Source organism: Leucopleurus acutus (assembly GCF_964270905.1).
Source record: "Leucopleurus acutus genome assembly, chromosome: 14".
Classification (NCBI taxonomy): domain Eukaryota; kingdom Metazoa; phylum Chordata; class Mammalia; order Artiodactyla; family Delphinidae; genus Leucopleurus; species Leucopleurus acutus.
The window spans coordinates 81,205,722-81,219,589 of NC_139156.1; the positions used below are offsets into that span (position 1 = coordinate 81,205,722).

Genomic DNA, 13,868 nt, shown 5'->3' on the forward strand with positions numbered 1-13,868 from the left:
CTGGAGCCTCTGCTTCTTGCCTGGTGAGCACCCAGCAGCAGGCACCTCACCGTCCATCACCTGTCACACTTTATTAGTTACTCATGTTCTTTCCTCCCCAGACACCTGTGCTGTCCTCCTCCGAGGTGTGCTGCTTGGTGCCTGACACATAGCAAGGGGCCAATAAATGTTTCATGAATGAACTTTCAAGCAACAATAAAATTCCCAAGTTCCAGAATAAATTGTCTGTTATTGGGGGTGCCGTTTGAATGAAAAAAATTAGTTTTCAGGTCATGAGATACCTTCCCTCTAATAGTCTAATCATTTCTGTGACATTTCACTGCCTGATACACATTTGATCTAAGCTACTTAATGTCGTCACCCTCTTTTCTTGCTGAAACATTTTTTTCCGCACAGGTCATAGAAGACGGACTGGTGTAATCATGAAAACTGAAACCTTATTCTCTCAAGGACAGGTTGATGTGCTAACATTGGTGCCAAGTACAGGGAAGAGATGCAAACTGCCCCTCTGCAGGGAATCCAGAGGGGGCAAGTCCTATCCATGCCCATAACAGGAGTGAGATATCTTAAATGCTGAAGAAAACGTGTTTAACGATGGTTCTGATGCAAGGGGAGAGCTTTTATCTGCCTGGGAAATGAGGGAGACAGCACCAGGCAGGTGGGACTTCTTATACTGGGCACTGAAGCATGGGCAGGAGTTCACCAGGCAGAGGAGAGTGGACTAGGGTCAGAGTGGAAGAGCTCTCTGGGCAGATGCAGCTTTGTGTGCGAAGGCAGGGGGGCCAGGAAGCAACACATCTTTATGATTTTGCTGCTGTGCTTCTACTAAATGTGCAGAAGGAGGCTGAAAAGTTGAACTAGGGCTGGATCCTAATTGGCTTAGCTAGCTTCCTGTGGAGTAGATTCTTTCGGTAGGCAATGAGGAATCACTGAAAAATACTGAGTGAAGGGCAGTCGTGATTGATTTGCCTTTTATGGGAAGAGGACCACTCTTTTGTATTGTGGAGGGTGAATCGTGGAGTCTGTGGAGTGGGGAGGGATATGGAGATTGCAAGATCTTCCCACTATGAAGCTATTAACAGTAGCCCCGGAACAAGGCAGTGGATGCCTGACCCAGTACGATGCAATGAAAGGAAGGGACAAATTGGAGATGCATTGAAAAATGCATCAGTAACACATCAGGACCAGCTGACTGTGGGGATGATGGACAGGAAACAGCCCAGGACAGTCTGGCTCAGAGCCCTGGGTACCAGTCACCAAGAAGGGGCTGTGTTGAACCGTCTCATACCAAAAGCTTAAAAAAATGGCCCAGCATACAGAAAAGTACCCTTGCAGCAACCCCTGCCTATGTATTATTTTCCCTTTCTAAAGAAGAGGAAACTAACACGATGCTCAGAGATGTTAAGTAACTTAGCCAAGGCCACACAGCTCATCCCTGGCAGGACCAGGATTCAAATCCAGGTCTGCCCAGCTTGAAGCCCATGCTGTGAGGAGGTGCTGTACCCGCGGGGGAGGGGCTGCCCCACGTGACAGATGCACTGGCCGGTGAGGAGCCTCTTGCAAGGCTGGTGGGCACCGAAGGAGAGAAGAGAGCTTTCCAGGGTAACGGGGGGGAGGGGGCCTTTGCATTTAATTTTTCAGATTTTATTTATTTATCGATTTATCTTTTTTGTGGTACGTGGGCCTCTCACTGTTGGGGCCTCTCCCATTGCAGAGCACAGGCTCCGGACACGCAGGCTCAGTGGCCATGGCTCACGGGCCCAGCTGCTCCGCGGCATGTGGGATCTTCCCAGACCGGGGCACGAACCCGTGTCCCCTGCATCGGCAGGCGGACTCTCAACCACTGCGCCACCAGGGGATCCCTGCCTACTACCTTTTGAATAAATAAACATTAAGAAATACAGTTTTTATGTGATTATTATTATATTTAATTCAAAAGAGGCAACACATGTTTAATGCTACATCTTATAAAAATCCTAAACTGAATTTCAGAAAAGGTGATGTTAATGTGTTTTCATAAATATGCACCATTTGTTTCAAATGTGCCCCCGCCCCCCATAGCCAATCCCTTGTCAAAATCCATGCTTGTACATTCACAGGCTGGGGAGCCATCAGGTGCTTGGATGCCCGTTGGCAGGAGTGATCACAGGACACTGCGTCCACCAGCTGGACCTCAGGGACACCTGCTAAGCGTTTTCTGCACCCAGGCGTGGAGTGACTTGGCTCTCTGATCTTTTGCTCAGGAACCCTGGAGCACGCAGCACATCCCAGCACTGTTCTCTGCCTTCTGTGGCCTCTTGGTTGCGCTTTCCTACCATCTGAGCAGACAGAGCAGCGATCCCTCTGTGCTCCTGTGAGTAACGCAGACACACACACCACACACAGACAGACACACACACCACACACAGACAGACACACACACCACACACAGACACACACACCACACACAGACACACACACCACACACAGACACAGACACACACAGACACACCACACACACACCACACACACACACACACACACACAGACACAGAGACACACACAGACACCACACACCACACACACACCACACACACCACACACACAGACACACCACACACACACCACACACACACAGACACACCACACACACACCACACACACACACCACACACACACACACAGAGACACACACAGACACCACACACCACACACAGACACCACAAGACACACGCACACACCACACACACAGAGACACACAGAGACACACACACACAGACACACACAGACACATACACCCCACACCCCCCCCCCCCCCCCACACACACACACACACAGCCGTCCCCTGGTCTTGCAGCCTTGCTCTCTCATCCAGAGCTCATGGTGCTTGGACTCTTTCCCGTTAAACCAGCTGGGTCCTGGGCGATGGTGGGAGAAATGCAGGACCCACCGGAAATGAATGAAAATCAGGGGACAAGTTCTAGGGCACATACAACCTTTGCTCTGGTGCTTTTGGAGTGAAATTCGCAAGGCCAGGAACAGATGGCCTCTCGCACCCGAGCCCTGTCTTTGACTTTCCCTCGGTGAGTCATACGAGAAGCACCAACCTTCGCAAGTACCCTCTCTGGGTCCACAAAGTGGCGTCGCTGCCTTTATGCCAGGCAGCTGCCCTGGGGAGACTAGACTGGCATCTCTGAAAGGAAAAGTTTTGTTCTGTTGTGTTTTGCTCTTAGTGTGGCAGTGCCCTCTGGATTTAAAGTGAAGTGTGTGCCAAAGTTTTAAAAGGCATTTAATACTAACGCTTAGTCCCTTGAGAATATACTTTCCAGTCTTCCCTTTATCTGTTATCTTTCAAGTTTTTGATAAACATGCACTTTGGAACTGAAAACCCTTTATGTGATGCCATAGTTTCAGGGACCAGTCAGTCAATCCAGTTAGTCAATCAGTCATCTCATGTAACTTCTCCACACTTAACGGGTGATATTGACTTAAGATAACCATAACTGTTTGGGGGGCCGAAAATTTATAATTTTAGGCCGTCAGGTACAGCAAGAAGAAAGGCGTGGAAAATGGGGAAAGGTTAAATGTTGATAAGCACAGATTTTCTTATCAAATATTGTTCTGTATTTTGGTCTGACCGAAATAGAGGATCTCCATGAGCTTAGCTAGCAGTTGGCAGTCGGGGGTACCGATACCTCCTGTGGTCCTCAACAGCTTCACAGTAAGTCCCCTACACAGGAACCTTCAAGTTGCGAACTTTCAAAGATGCAAACGTGTGTTCGCATTTCCAATCACGTCAGGCGTGCGTGAAATTGCAGCTTGCCCTCCGTCTCCTGTTGCTGATGGACGATCCTTCAGCTCTGCCGTCTCCCACCTCCTCTCCCTACCCCAGTCAGTACCTCTTCTTGCCTGTTCACTCGATACCCGCCCCGGTATGCCAGGTGTTGCACTGGACTGCTGTACTTTTCAAGGGACTGTACTGTAAGATTAAAAATGTTTTCTTTATGTTTTTCTGTTTTTTATGTATTATTTGTGTGAAAATTATTATAAACCTATTACAGTACAGTCCTAGATAGCCGATTGTGTTAGTTGGGCACTTAGGCTAACTTTGTTGGACTTAGGAATACCCTCTTGGAACGGAACTCGTTCATATGTAGGGGACTTACTGTAATCAGGATGGAATTTGAAGTTCAACCGTTGTCTTTGTGGTCACTTGAACACGCACCTCTTTTTCTTTATTACGAATTATCTAAAGGAGAGAGCGCTGGCTTTTGTCATTTGTGAGTGTGAGGTCTAAGGCGAAGCTGTTTACCTCAAACCCTGGACTAGGCACATATTTTAAAAAGTAAAACCTGTGTGTGTTTTTCCATTTTCAGGTCCTTTATTCAGTGCAGATTGCTTCATAAGTTTTTACATCAAAATCTGGAAGAGCTGGCTGCAGACCCTCTCCCCAAGAAGATGAAAGATTCTGTGGTGAGACATTTGTGTTGTATAATGTATGCAGGACCGCCACTTGACTTGGTGTGGAATAGACCATGAGCTGCCTGCCCCGTGTGGACCCTTTGAGCCTCTGGAGGGTGGATGCGGTGCACACCTGCCACAGGTGCTCACTTGGTCCTCAACTGATGCAGTTTGCCTGGATATTCAAATGAGCCCTGTTCAGACAATTCCACCCACTGCTGGCCCCAAGCAGCAGGTGGGATGGGCGTGAAGAAAAGCTTGTCAATTAAACATTCAGCCAAACTGCATTCTTGATGTGCCCTGCCCACCCCACTACCACTCTCCTCTCCACATCCTTGCCTTAGCCTCGTGCTGAGCTCAGGGAACTCTTTCCTGGGTCTTTGGGTTCAAGGCTGACATCTGTAAATCCCTTGGGAGGGGCGCTTGGGCTTTAGACTTATGTCTGGGATGTTGCAGAAGGAGCCACCGTATTGGTTGGAGCACAGGAGAGGGAAAGGAAGGAGGAAAAGAAGGAAGAAAGAAAGAAAGAAAAAGTTGTGAAAGAATGATGCTTTCTCTGTTCACCGGGGAAATGGCTTGGAGCAGGTATATCTCTTTGGTATCAACGTCCAAACCTTAATAGTTTGAAAAGCAATGCTCATTGGTCACATAATCTCCCATTCGAGTACTGAGCTTGGAGCAGTCTGCTGCCTCCCAGCCATGCTTTTTCTGAATTTTTAAGAATGACAGATCAAAGGAAAAGCAGTTAATGGGCTATTGATTGCGAGCGCCTCTAGGAGCCATGTCTCATTTGTCCTGGTCTCCACAGTATCTGTGCCTCATGCCTAGTGGATACCCCGTACATTCCGTTGAATTTAGATGAGTTAAATTGCAGTTCGCCATTTCGAGACAATGCAAGACTCATAGCAACGTGATAGCATTTAACAGAATTCATACTCAGACCTCTGTGCCTTTGAGTGTGGTTACAATTCAAGCGAAAGCACTGAGGCTTGTCTGTCACCAAAGGGAATGAAAACACAAATCACTAGGAATAAGGGTTGGTTAATTGCTGAATTAATTTTTTCCTTCTAGTTTTATTGAGGTATAATTGACATTCAGCACTGTGTAATTGTGTCATAAAGGCTGAGATACACTTGAAAGCAAGGTGTGAGGTGAAGCTTCCAGAGCTGATGAGATGGCAGATAACAGAGAAGACATTTGACATTCAAAAGTAGCATCAACAACCTGACCTCTAATATTTATACCAGGAAACTTAGAGGGACGAGATCAAACTCACATTCCCAGATCGATTTCTGTGAAAGTCCTGGGGGCCCGAAGTCTACCCAAGAGTTTCCCATGGATATTTGAAAAAACTATCCCCACAGATGTTCCTTGATTTCATGAATGATGAAGATGCTTTCTCATTTATTGCGGTAAAAATAATGTATAAATTACAATGAAATCTGACAAGAAATTTGCCTAGCAGACATTTCATTAGCATGATTAGCCGTGATGGGTTAGGTGTTGCCTTACTTGGTTTTAATATACTTTGAAATGCTTTGTACCATGTCGAGCGCATACCTTGTAGGTGATTTACTATGATGTGTGTGTTCCTCTCTCTGAAAAGTCTTCTCATCTCATTATAACATTTTCACGAGGCTCTCAGGTTCAGCTTCTGCATTTTGATGTATAACACCTTTCATGTCATCGTGCAGGGATGAAATTTCCCTCCTTGTTTCTGATTTTGTTTCTTTATGTCTCTCTCTGGCTCTCTTATTCTCTCTTTGTCTCTCTCTCTCCCTGTCTCTGTCTCTCTTCCCTTACATTTTAGTTTATATGAGAAACCCCTAGGGAGCCTTATTTGATCTGTTTTCCAGCCCTTCCTTCTATTCTGATCCACTTGGCCTGGGGCAGGGCCTGGGGATCTGCATACTAATGAGACTGTCCACCCAGGTGATTCTGTTCAGGGGACCCACAGACTGTGCTTTAAGGGACATTGATCTAGAAATGGAGACAACCAGAGCTCTGTCAGTGGGTTTATTCTATATGAGCGACACAGGTTATGCACACAAAGTTTATTACCGCAGTTCAATGGTTAATAAAAATATAAACTTTCCACTAGTGGTTTGCCAGGTTAGTCGTTTTCCATATGCCTTATTAGCACGGTCTTTCCGTTTGTACCCTTACCCATTTTCATCACTTTCAATGGTTTTTTTTTTTTAATAGATCTTTATTGGAGTATAATTGCTTCACAATACCGTGTTAGTTTCTGTTGCACAACAAAGTGAATCAGCCATAGGCATACACATGTCCCCATATCCCCTCCCTCTTGAGCCTCCCTCCCACCCTCCCTATCCCACCCCTCTAGGTCATCACAAAGCACCGAGCTGATCTCCCTGTGCTATGCTGTTGCTTCGCACTAGCTAACTATCGCATTCAGATTTGTTACTTTCATTGTATCTAGAGACAAACAAACAAAATTAATTTTTATCTGTATTATTCAGACAGCTTCTTTTAAACAATTGGTTGTATCACATAGATTTTTCCAGCCCCCATGCTGTCTAAATCTACTGGGTGTGTAGTGTTGGATCAGGGCTTCTTAAACTTCTTTTTAGGGTTGGAGCATGAAGTGTTACATAAAATGCCACAGTGGATTTAAAACATTCTGTGTACTAAGAGCTAATAGAGTTATTAGCTAATCATGCATGGATTTATCATTAAAATAGGCAACAAAACATTAATTTTATTGAATAGTGTTTTAGAAATTCTGGCTAGTGTTAAGTCCTGAAAGAGAAAGAAGTGTAGATTACATTATTACATATGTAAAGAATGCATAGAAAAGTTTATTGAAGTCGACTGTGATTAATAAGAGAATTCATAAATACCACCGGAGACAAAAAAAATCAGAAAAACAAGAGCATTCTAACGTATCAGAAATAACATAGAAGATATAACGAAAACATGGTTGAACTCACGATAGAAAACAAGAGCATTCTAACATATCAGAAATAACATAGACGATGTAACGAAAACACGATTGAACTCACGATAGAAAACAAGAGCATTCTAACATATCAGAAATAACCGTAGAAGATATAACGAAAACACGACGGAACTCAGGATAGAAAACAAGAGCATTCTAACATATCAGAAATAACCATAGAAGATATAACGAAAACACGATTGGACTCACGATAGAAAACAAGAGCATTCTAACATATCAGAAATAACCGTAGACGATATAACGAAAACATGGTTGAACTCACGATAGCAACAAAATCTATGAGTTGATAATAGAATGATTTTAACAAGTAGTGTCAGAAATAAAGAAAGCTACAGCAGTCTATTAAAATGTAAATGAAGTTCTGAATAAGTGGTGATAAACAGACATAACCTGATTTTGTATGGGAAGGCTGAAATTTCTTAAATGCCAATTCTTTCTAATAAATTTATAGGTTTACTGTAGTTCAAGACAGTTCTGAAGGAATTATATTCACAACTTGGGGAAATAATTCTAAGGTTCATTTAGAAGTACAGCAGTTAATAATAGCTTAAAAAATCTGAAAAAGAAGAATAAGAAAGAGGAACTTAGCACTTTGAGGTTTAAAGTACATTATAAAGATTGAGTAATCAGGAAAAAATATGAGACTCATCCAAGATTAGAGAATGGGGTTAGTGAGTCAGTAAAACACAGAAAAGAGACAAATTATTTATATGAATGGATTATGCGGAAATTTAATGTCACAATCAGGAATTGATTATTCAGTGTATGGTGCTGAAGTAGTTCTTTAGTAGTGGGACGTGAAAAAGAATTCATGTGCTAATCCCTCCCCAGACACCAAGTTAGAGAGAGGGAAGGAGAGATCAAATGATACTTTTCCATCTCTGGTATTTTCCATCTCTGGTATATTGTTATTAGAACCAAACTCTGCTGATTAATACTGAAAATTCTGAATAAAATACAAAAAAGTCTTTCTTAGGAGGATGGGATTAACACATACACACTACTATATATAAAATAGATAATAAACAAGGACCTACTGTAGAGCACAGGGAACTATACTCAATACTTTATAATAATCTATAAGTGAAAAAATCTGAAAAAAAATACATATATACATATATGAATCACTTTGCTGTACACCTGAGATTAACATGACATTGTAAATCAACTATAGTTCAATAAAATAAAATGAAATGAAAACATCTTTCTTAAATGTGACAAAAAACTGACAAAATAATAAGGAATTATCAAGTCAGAACTTAAGTGAAAAGGGGAACCTTCACATCTGCCTAACCAGGGGACCTTGAGCATTGGTTTTCAGCCCTCCAACTGTGGGGAAGAGAAATGAAAGCCCAAGCCTGCCAAAGTGGGTGGCCAAGGGGAGACCATCTGCTCATCAACCTGGGACACTAAGGGCCCACTCTCAGTGGAAGCATGAACCAGAAGGAATCCATTCCACCCTCCACAGTGCCAGGGGAATGCAAGCAAACTCACTCCAGGGTCGAACGAAAGAATCATTTCCATTGATTTGCAGTGCAAGTGCTAATATCTGGATGGTACAAACCCCCTCAATTTATGAATGTAGCTTAAAGTGGCCCCCAACTGGAAATACCTCATGACAGAAAAACAAAAACAAAAACATGAATCCTCTCTAAAGGATTCCTTCCTCCTAGGTCTCCAAGCAGTCCCAAAACCAATTTTCTAAGGGATGTGAGCAGCTTTCAATAAAAAGTTTAAAACTACACAGAAAAACAAAGAACCAGCAGAAATAGGTTTGCAAACACTTCAGATATTGGAAGGATCAGATGTAGATTTGAAACAACTCTACTTACTGTGTTTAAAGAAATAAAAGCCTTAAAATGTATAGACAACAGAAAATATATCAAATGATCCAGAATGTTTGAAAGAGAACCAGAGAGTCCTTCCTAAACAAACAAAATGAAACAATTAAAGTAAACACACACACACACACACACACACACACACACACACACACACACACACGGGAGATTAGATATCTCTGAAGAGAGAATTAGTGAACTGAAAGATCAAGACAGAAGAAAGTATCCAGAATGCAACACTGATAGACAGAAAATTAGGAAATATGAAACAGAGATGCAGAGGCATGAAGGATGGAGTAAGAAGATATACTATATATCTAATCAGAATTCCAGAAAAAAGGGAGAGAGACTGAAGCATATAATGAATATTTGATGAGATAATAGTTGACTATTTACCATAACTGATGAAAGACACTGATCAGAGATTTAAGAAATCTGGTGAGGGCTTCCCTGGTGGCGCAGTGGTTGAGAGTCCGCCTGCCGATGCAGGGGACACGGGTTCGTGCCCAGGTCCGGGAAGATCCCACGTGCCGCAGAGCAGCTGCACCCGTGAGCCATGGCCGCTGAGCCTGCGCGTCCGGAGCCTGTGCTCCGTGACGGGAGAGGCCACGGCAGTGAGAGGCCCGCGTACCACAAAAAAACAAACAAACAAAAAGAATTCTGGTGAATCATAAGCAGGATAAATTAAAGAAGAATCCACAATGAACAAAACATAGTGAAACTGCAGTACACCAAAGATACAGACCATCTTAAATTGGTTAAACAGAAGGAACAGATTACATGCAAATGAATGACAGCCTCAGTGCTCCGTTATCAAAAGCAATAGTAGAAACCAGAAGACAGCTTGATAGATTTGAAGTAGTGTAAAGCAAGTAACTGCCAAGCTAGAATTCTATGCCCAGTGAAAATATCTTTCAAGAATGAGGACAAAATAAAAATATTTTAGAAAAATGCTGAGAGATTCTCACTGAATGTAATTCTGAAGGACAGTGTTCAACAGAAAGTGATCTCAGATGGTCTAATTTGCAAGAAAGCACAAAGAGAAGAGAAAGTGGCAAATACATTAGTAAATCTAAATAAAGTTTAACTGTATAAAACCGTAGTGAGTGTATGGTTGGCTTAAAAAATGTAAAGTAGAATTGAAATATGTGAGTACAATAACATACAAGTTTGAATGGGAGGAGAAATGGACTCCAAGACTTGAAAGTTCTTAGTCATGTCCAGAAGATGAATTAAAATATTGATTAAATTTAGACTGTGATAAGTTAAGCCTGCATGTTGGATTGTCTAGTATAACTACTAAAGGAATAGAAACAAAGCATGTAAGTTCCAACCCTGTGTAGAAGGAAAAAAGGAATGAAAAAAAAAATAGAAGTTCTTCTAAGTAACAAAATATAATAGGACTCCTCTGTTACACTATACTTAAAAGTCAATTCCAGATGGATCACACACCTAAATATGAGAGGACAAATCCTGAAAGCACTTAGAATCATAATGAAGGAAATTATCTGTATATCAGCATAGGAAAAATTTTTTAAATAACACAAAAATTCAAACTCATTAAAATTATGACCTTTGATTTATCAAATAATACAGAAAAAAGACTTAAAAAAACAAGCCACAGAATGGGAAACAATTTTTAAAATATATATAGTTGATAAAGCACTAGTGTCATGATGAAACATAAAATTCCTATACATCAGTAAGAAAGCCATATATCTCAATTAAAAGTGGGTAAATATAAATGGCTAAAACGTGACTATATATGCAATCTAATTACTAATCAGGAAACTCCAACCTAAAACCACACTGAGTTACCATTTCACACCAACCAGACAAAAAATTAAAGTTCTCACAATACTAAGTGTTGACAAAAGTGTGGCACAAGGGAACTCTCATGCACTGCTGGTGGTAGTGTAAATTCGTATATCTGTTTTGGAAGCAGTCTGGTATTATAAAATTGAAGCTATATACACTACAGCCAGCAATTCTACTTCTAAATACATATTTACCCTGGAGCAAATCTTGCACATCTGTACCAAAATACACATATAAGGTTGCTCATCATAGCATTTGTTCACAAGAGCCCCACGCTGAAGCCACTGGAAATTCCACCCACAGTAGAATGTCCCCTTCAGCAAAGGAAAAAGACCTTACTAGAGCTATATATGGTGAATTTTAACCACACAATGTTGAGCAAAGGAAGCAAGACGCAAACAGATACGTACAGTATGGTACCATCTGTTGGGGAGAAGTACGCAAACTAAGCTGCTTACAGTTACGAACATAAGTAGCAAACATTCATTTTTTTAAAGCAAGAAAATGATTTTCATCAATCAGGATAGTTGATAGGGAACCCCAAGAGGGGAAAGAAGGATTTATGATCAGGGAACCACATACAAGGGGCTTTTTGGGGGCTGGGAATGCTAGATTTCCTTCAACCAGGAGGTGGTCACTGAGGCATTCACTTTACAATTATTCTGAAATTGTACATACTTATTTTATACATTTTTCTGTATGCATGGCTTGCGTTTTTAAAAATGTAAAAGAAATTTTCAGTAAAGAGCATGAAATAACATCAAACATTTATTCAAATTCAAGAAAGCAAATGATTTTCCAGACCATGGAATCTATAAGATAAAAATAACACACACGTGCATGCGTGCACACACACACACAGATTTGAGTGCATAAAAATTTTAAATTTCTATATGTAAAAGGCAATAAAGTGCAAATAATTTGGTAAAAATATTTGTTACGAATTTGCTAAAAGTTAAGTTTCTTGTACCAACTACTTTTACAATTTGATTTTTTAAACTCTATAAGCAAATGATATTAATATATACATTTCATTTAGGAACAATATTTAGTAGGTAAATGTATGAAGTATATTTACACTTATTATAAATAAAGAAATGCAAGTTAAAATAAGATGGCATTTTTTGTTCCACTCAATTAGCACAGGATAAATGAATGATATTGCCAATTGTGACAAGATGAGATCTCTTAGACATTGTATTTGTGTAAATTATTACAATCATCTGGTAAGGCATAATTTATCAAGAATTGTGAAATATTCATAACCTATGATATAGTAAATCTCTGTCATAGATTCTCTAGAGAATTAATTCAAAATATGAAAAAAGAATTAGGTGCAAAAAGATAATGATTGCAGCATACTTCATTAGGGTCAAAAATGGAAGGCATCCTAATATCTAGCAGTTAGGAAAAGTTTGCATTCAGTTTCATTCACTAAATTAATACTTTGAGTGTCCACTATGACACTGTTTTGTGTATGTATGGGTATGTACGTGTATGGCATCACAAGATGGAAAATTATTTAGCCAGTAAGATACTGTTAGTAAGTCTATACAATAATATTTATAATGGTTACAAAAGAAACTACTGTTGAAAAAGGTAGAAAATTATATGTACACTAAGATTAGACCTTTGTGAAACATTCACAGAAAAACCATATACATTTGTGTTTACAGCTAGAACTATGATTCAGCGTCCACAGGCAAAAATACTGGCCCAGAAAACACAGCAACAATCTCTGAGGTCCACGTGTCTTTCAAGGTTCCTTTTAAAAAATATTTTCAAGCATACAGTTTTTGGAGCAAAATAATATCTGCTCTTTGGTGGCCGTAGGAAAAGAGGGAGTCATTTCCTTTTTATTTTGCTGATGTTACTTTCACCAATATTAAGAGAGTCATCTATATTTTTATTCATTGGCACCACGAGGACAAAGCTCAGTAATTACCATCTGCCATCTCCTTTGGTGAGTCTGTTCAAAACTTTTGCCCATGTGCAGCTAGGAATGGGGTAGGGAAGAGTTGTTGGACTTCTTATTGATCAGTAAAGTTCTTTATATATTATAGATAAAAGTCTTTTGTTGGATGTATGTTTTGCAAATGTTTTTTTCCCAAGCTTTGCCTTGCCTTTTCATTCTATAACAAAGTCTTTTGAAGAACAGATGTTTTAAATTTTCATAAAATTCAATTTACGACGTTTTTTTCTTTTATAATTCCAGCTTTTAGTGTCCTATTTAAGAAAGCTTTGCCAAACCCAAGGTCACTAAGATTTCCTCTTATGTTTTCTTTGAAAAATTCGAGAGTGTAACTTAGATTTATGAGGCAGGTTGAGTTAATTTTTGTACGTGATGTGAGGTAAGTGTAAAGGAGCTTTTTGTTGTCTTGTTTTTGTAGATGGCTATTCAACTGCTCCAGAACCATTCGTTAAAAAGATTTATCCTCTACCTTATTTTGGGGAAAGGTGCCATTTTACCTTGCCCTCTCTGTATTTTTTTAAATAGTTAATTTTATTTATCTTTGGCTGCGTTGGGTCTTTGTTGCTGTGCGGGCTTTCTCTAGCTGTGGCGAGTGGGGACTACTGTTCGTTGCAGCATGCGGGATTCTCATTGCGGTGGCTTCTCTTCTGGTGGAGCGTGGACTCTAGGCGCGTGGCTTCAGTAGTTGTGGCACATGGGCTCAGTAGTTGTGGCTTTTGGGCTCTAGAGCGCACGCTCAGTAGTTGTGGTGCACAGACTTAGTTGCTCCGCGGCATGTGGGATCTTCCTGGACCGGGGATTGAACCTGTGTCCC

The 13,868-nt window shown here is 40.8% G+C and overlaps 1 protein-coding gene across 1 annotated transcript in view; it reads left to right on the forward strand.

Moving 5' to 3' along the window:
- Positions 1-13,868, forward strand: part of PCNX2 (pecanex 2) — a gene marked incomplete at its 3' end in the record, with an annotated part of 278,430 nt that overhangs the window by 105,370 nt on the left and 159,192 nt on the right. Inside the window, exons 16-17 of the mRNA XM_082854963.1 lie at positions 2,244-2,353; positions 4,356-4,452. Of these exons, the coding sequence (XP_082711089.1) occupies positions 2,244-2,353; positions 4,356-4,452 (207 nt within the window). The remainder of the gene's footprint in view (positions 1-2,243; positions 2,354-4,355; positions 4,453-13,868) is intronic.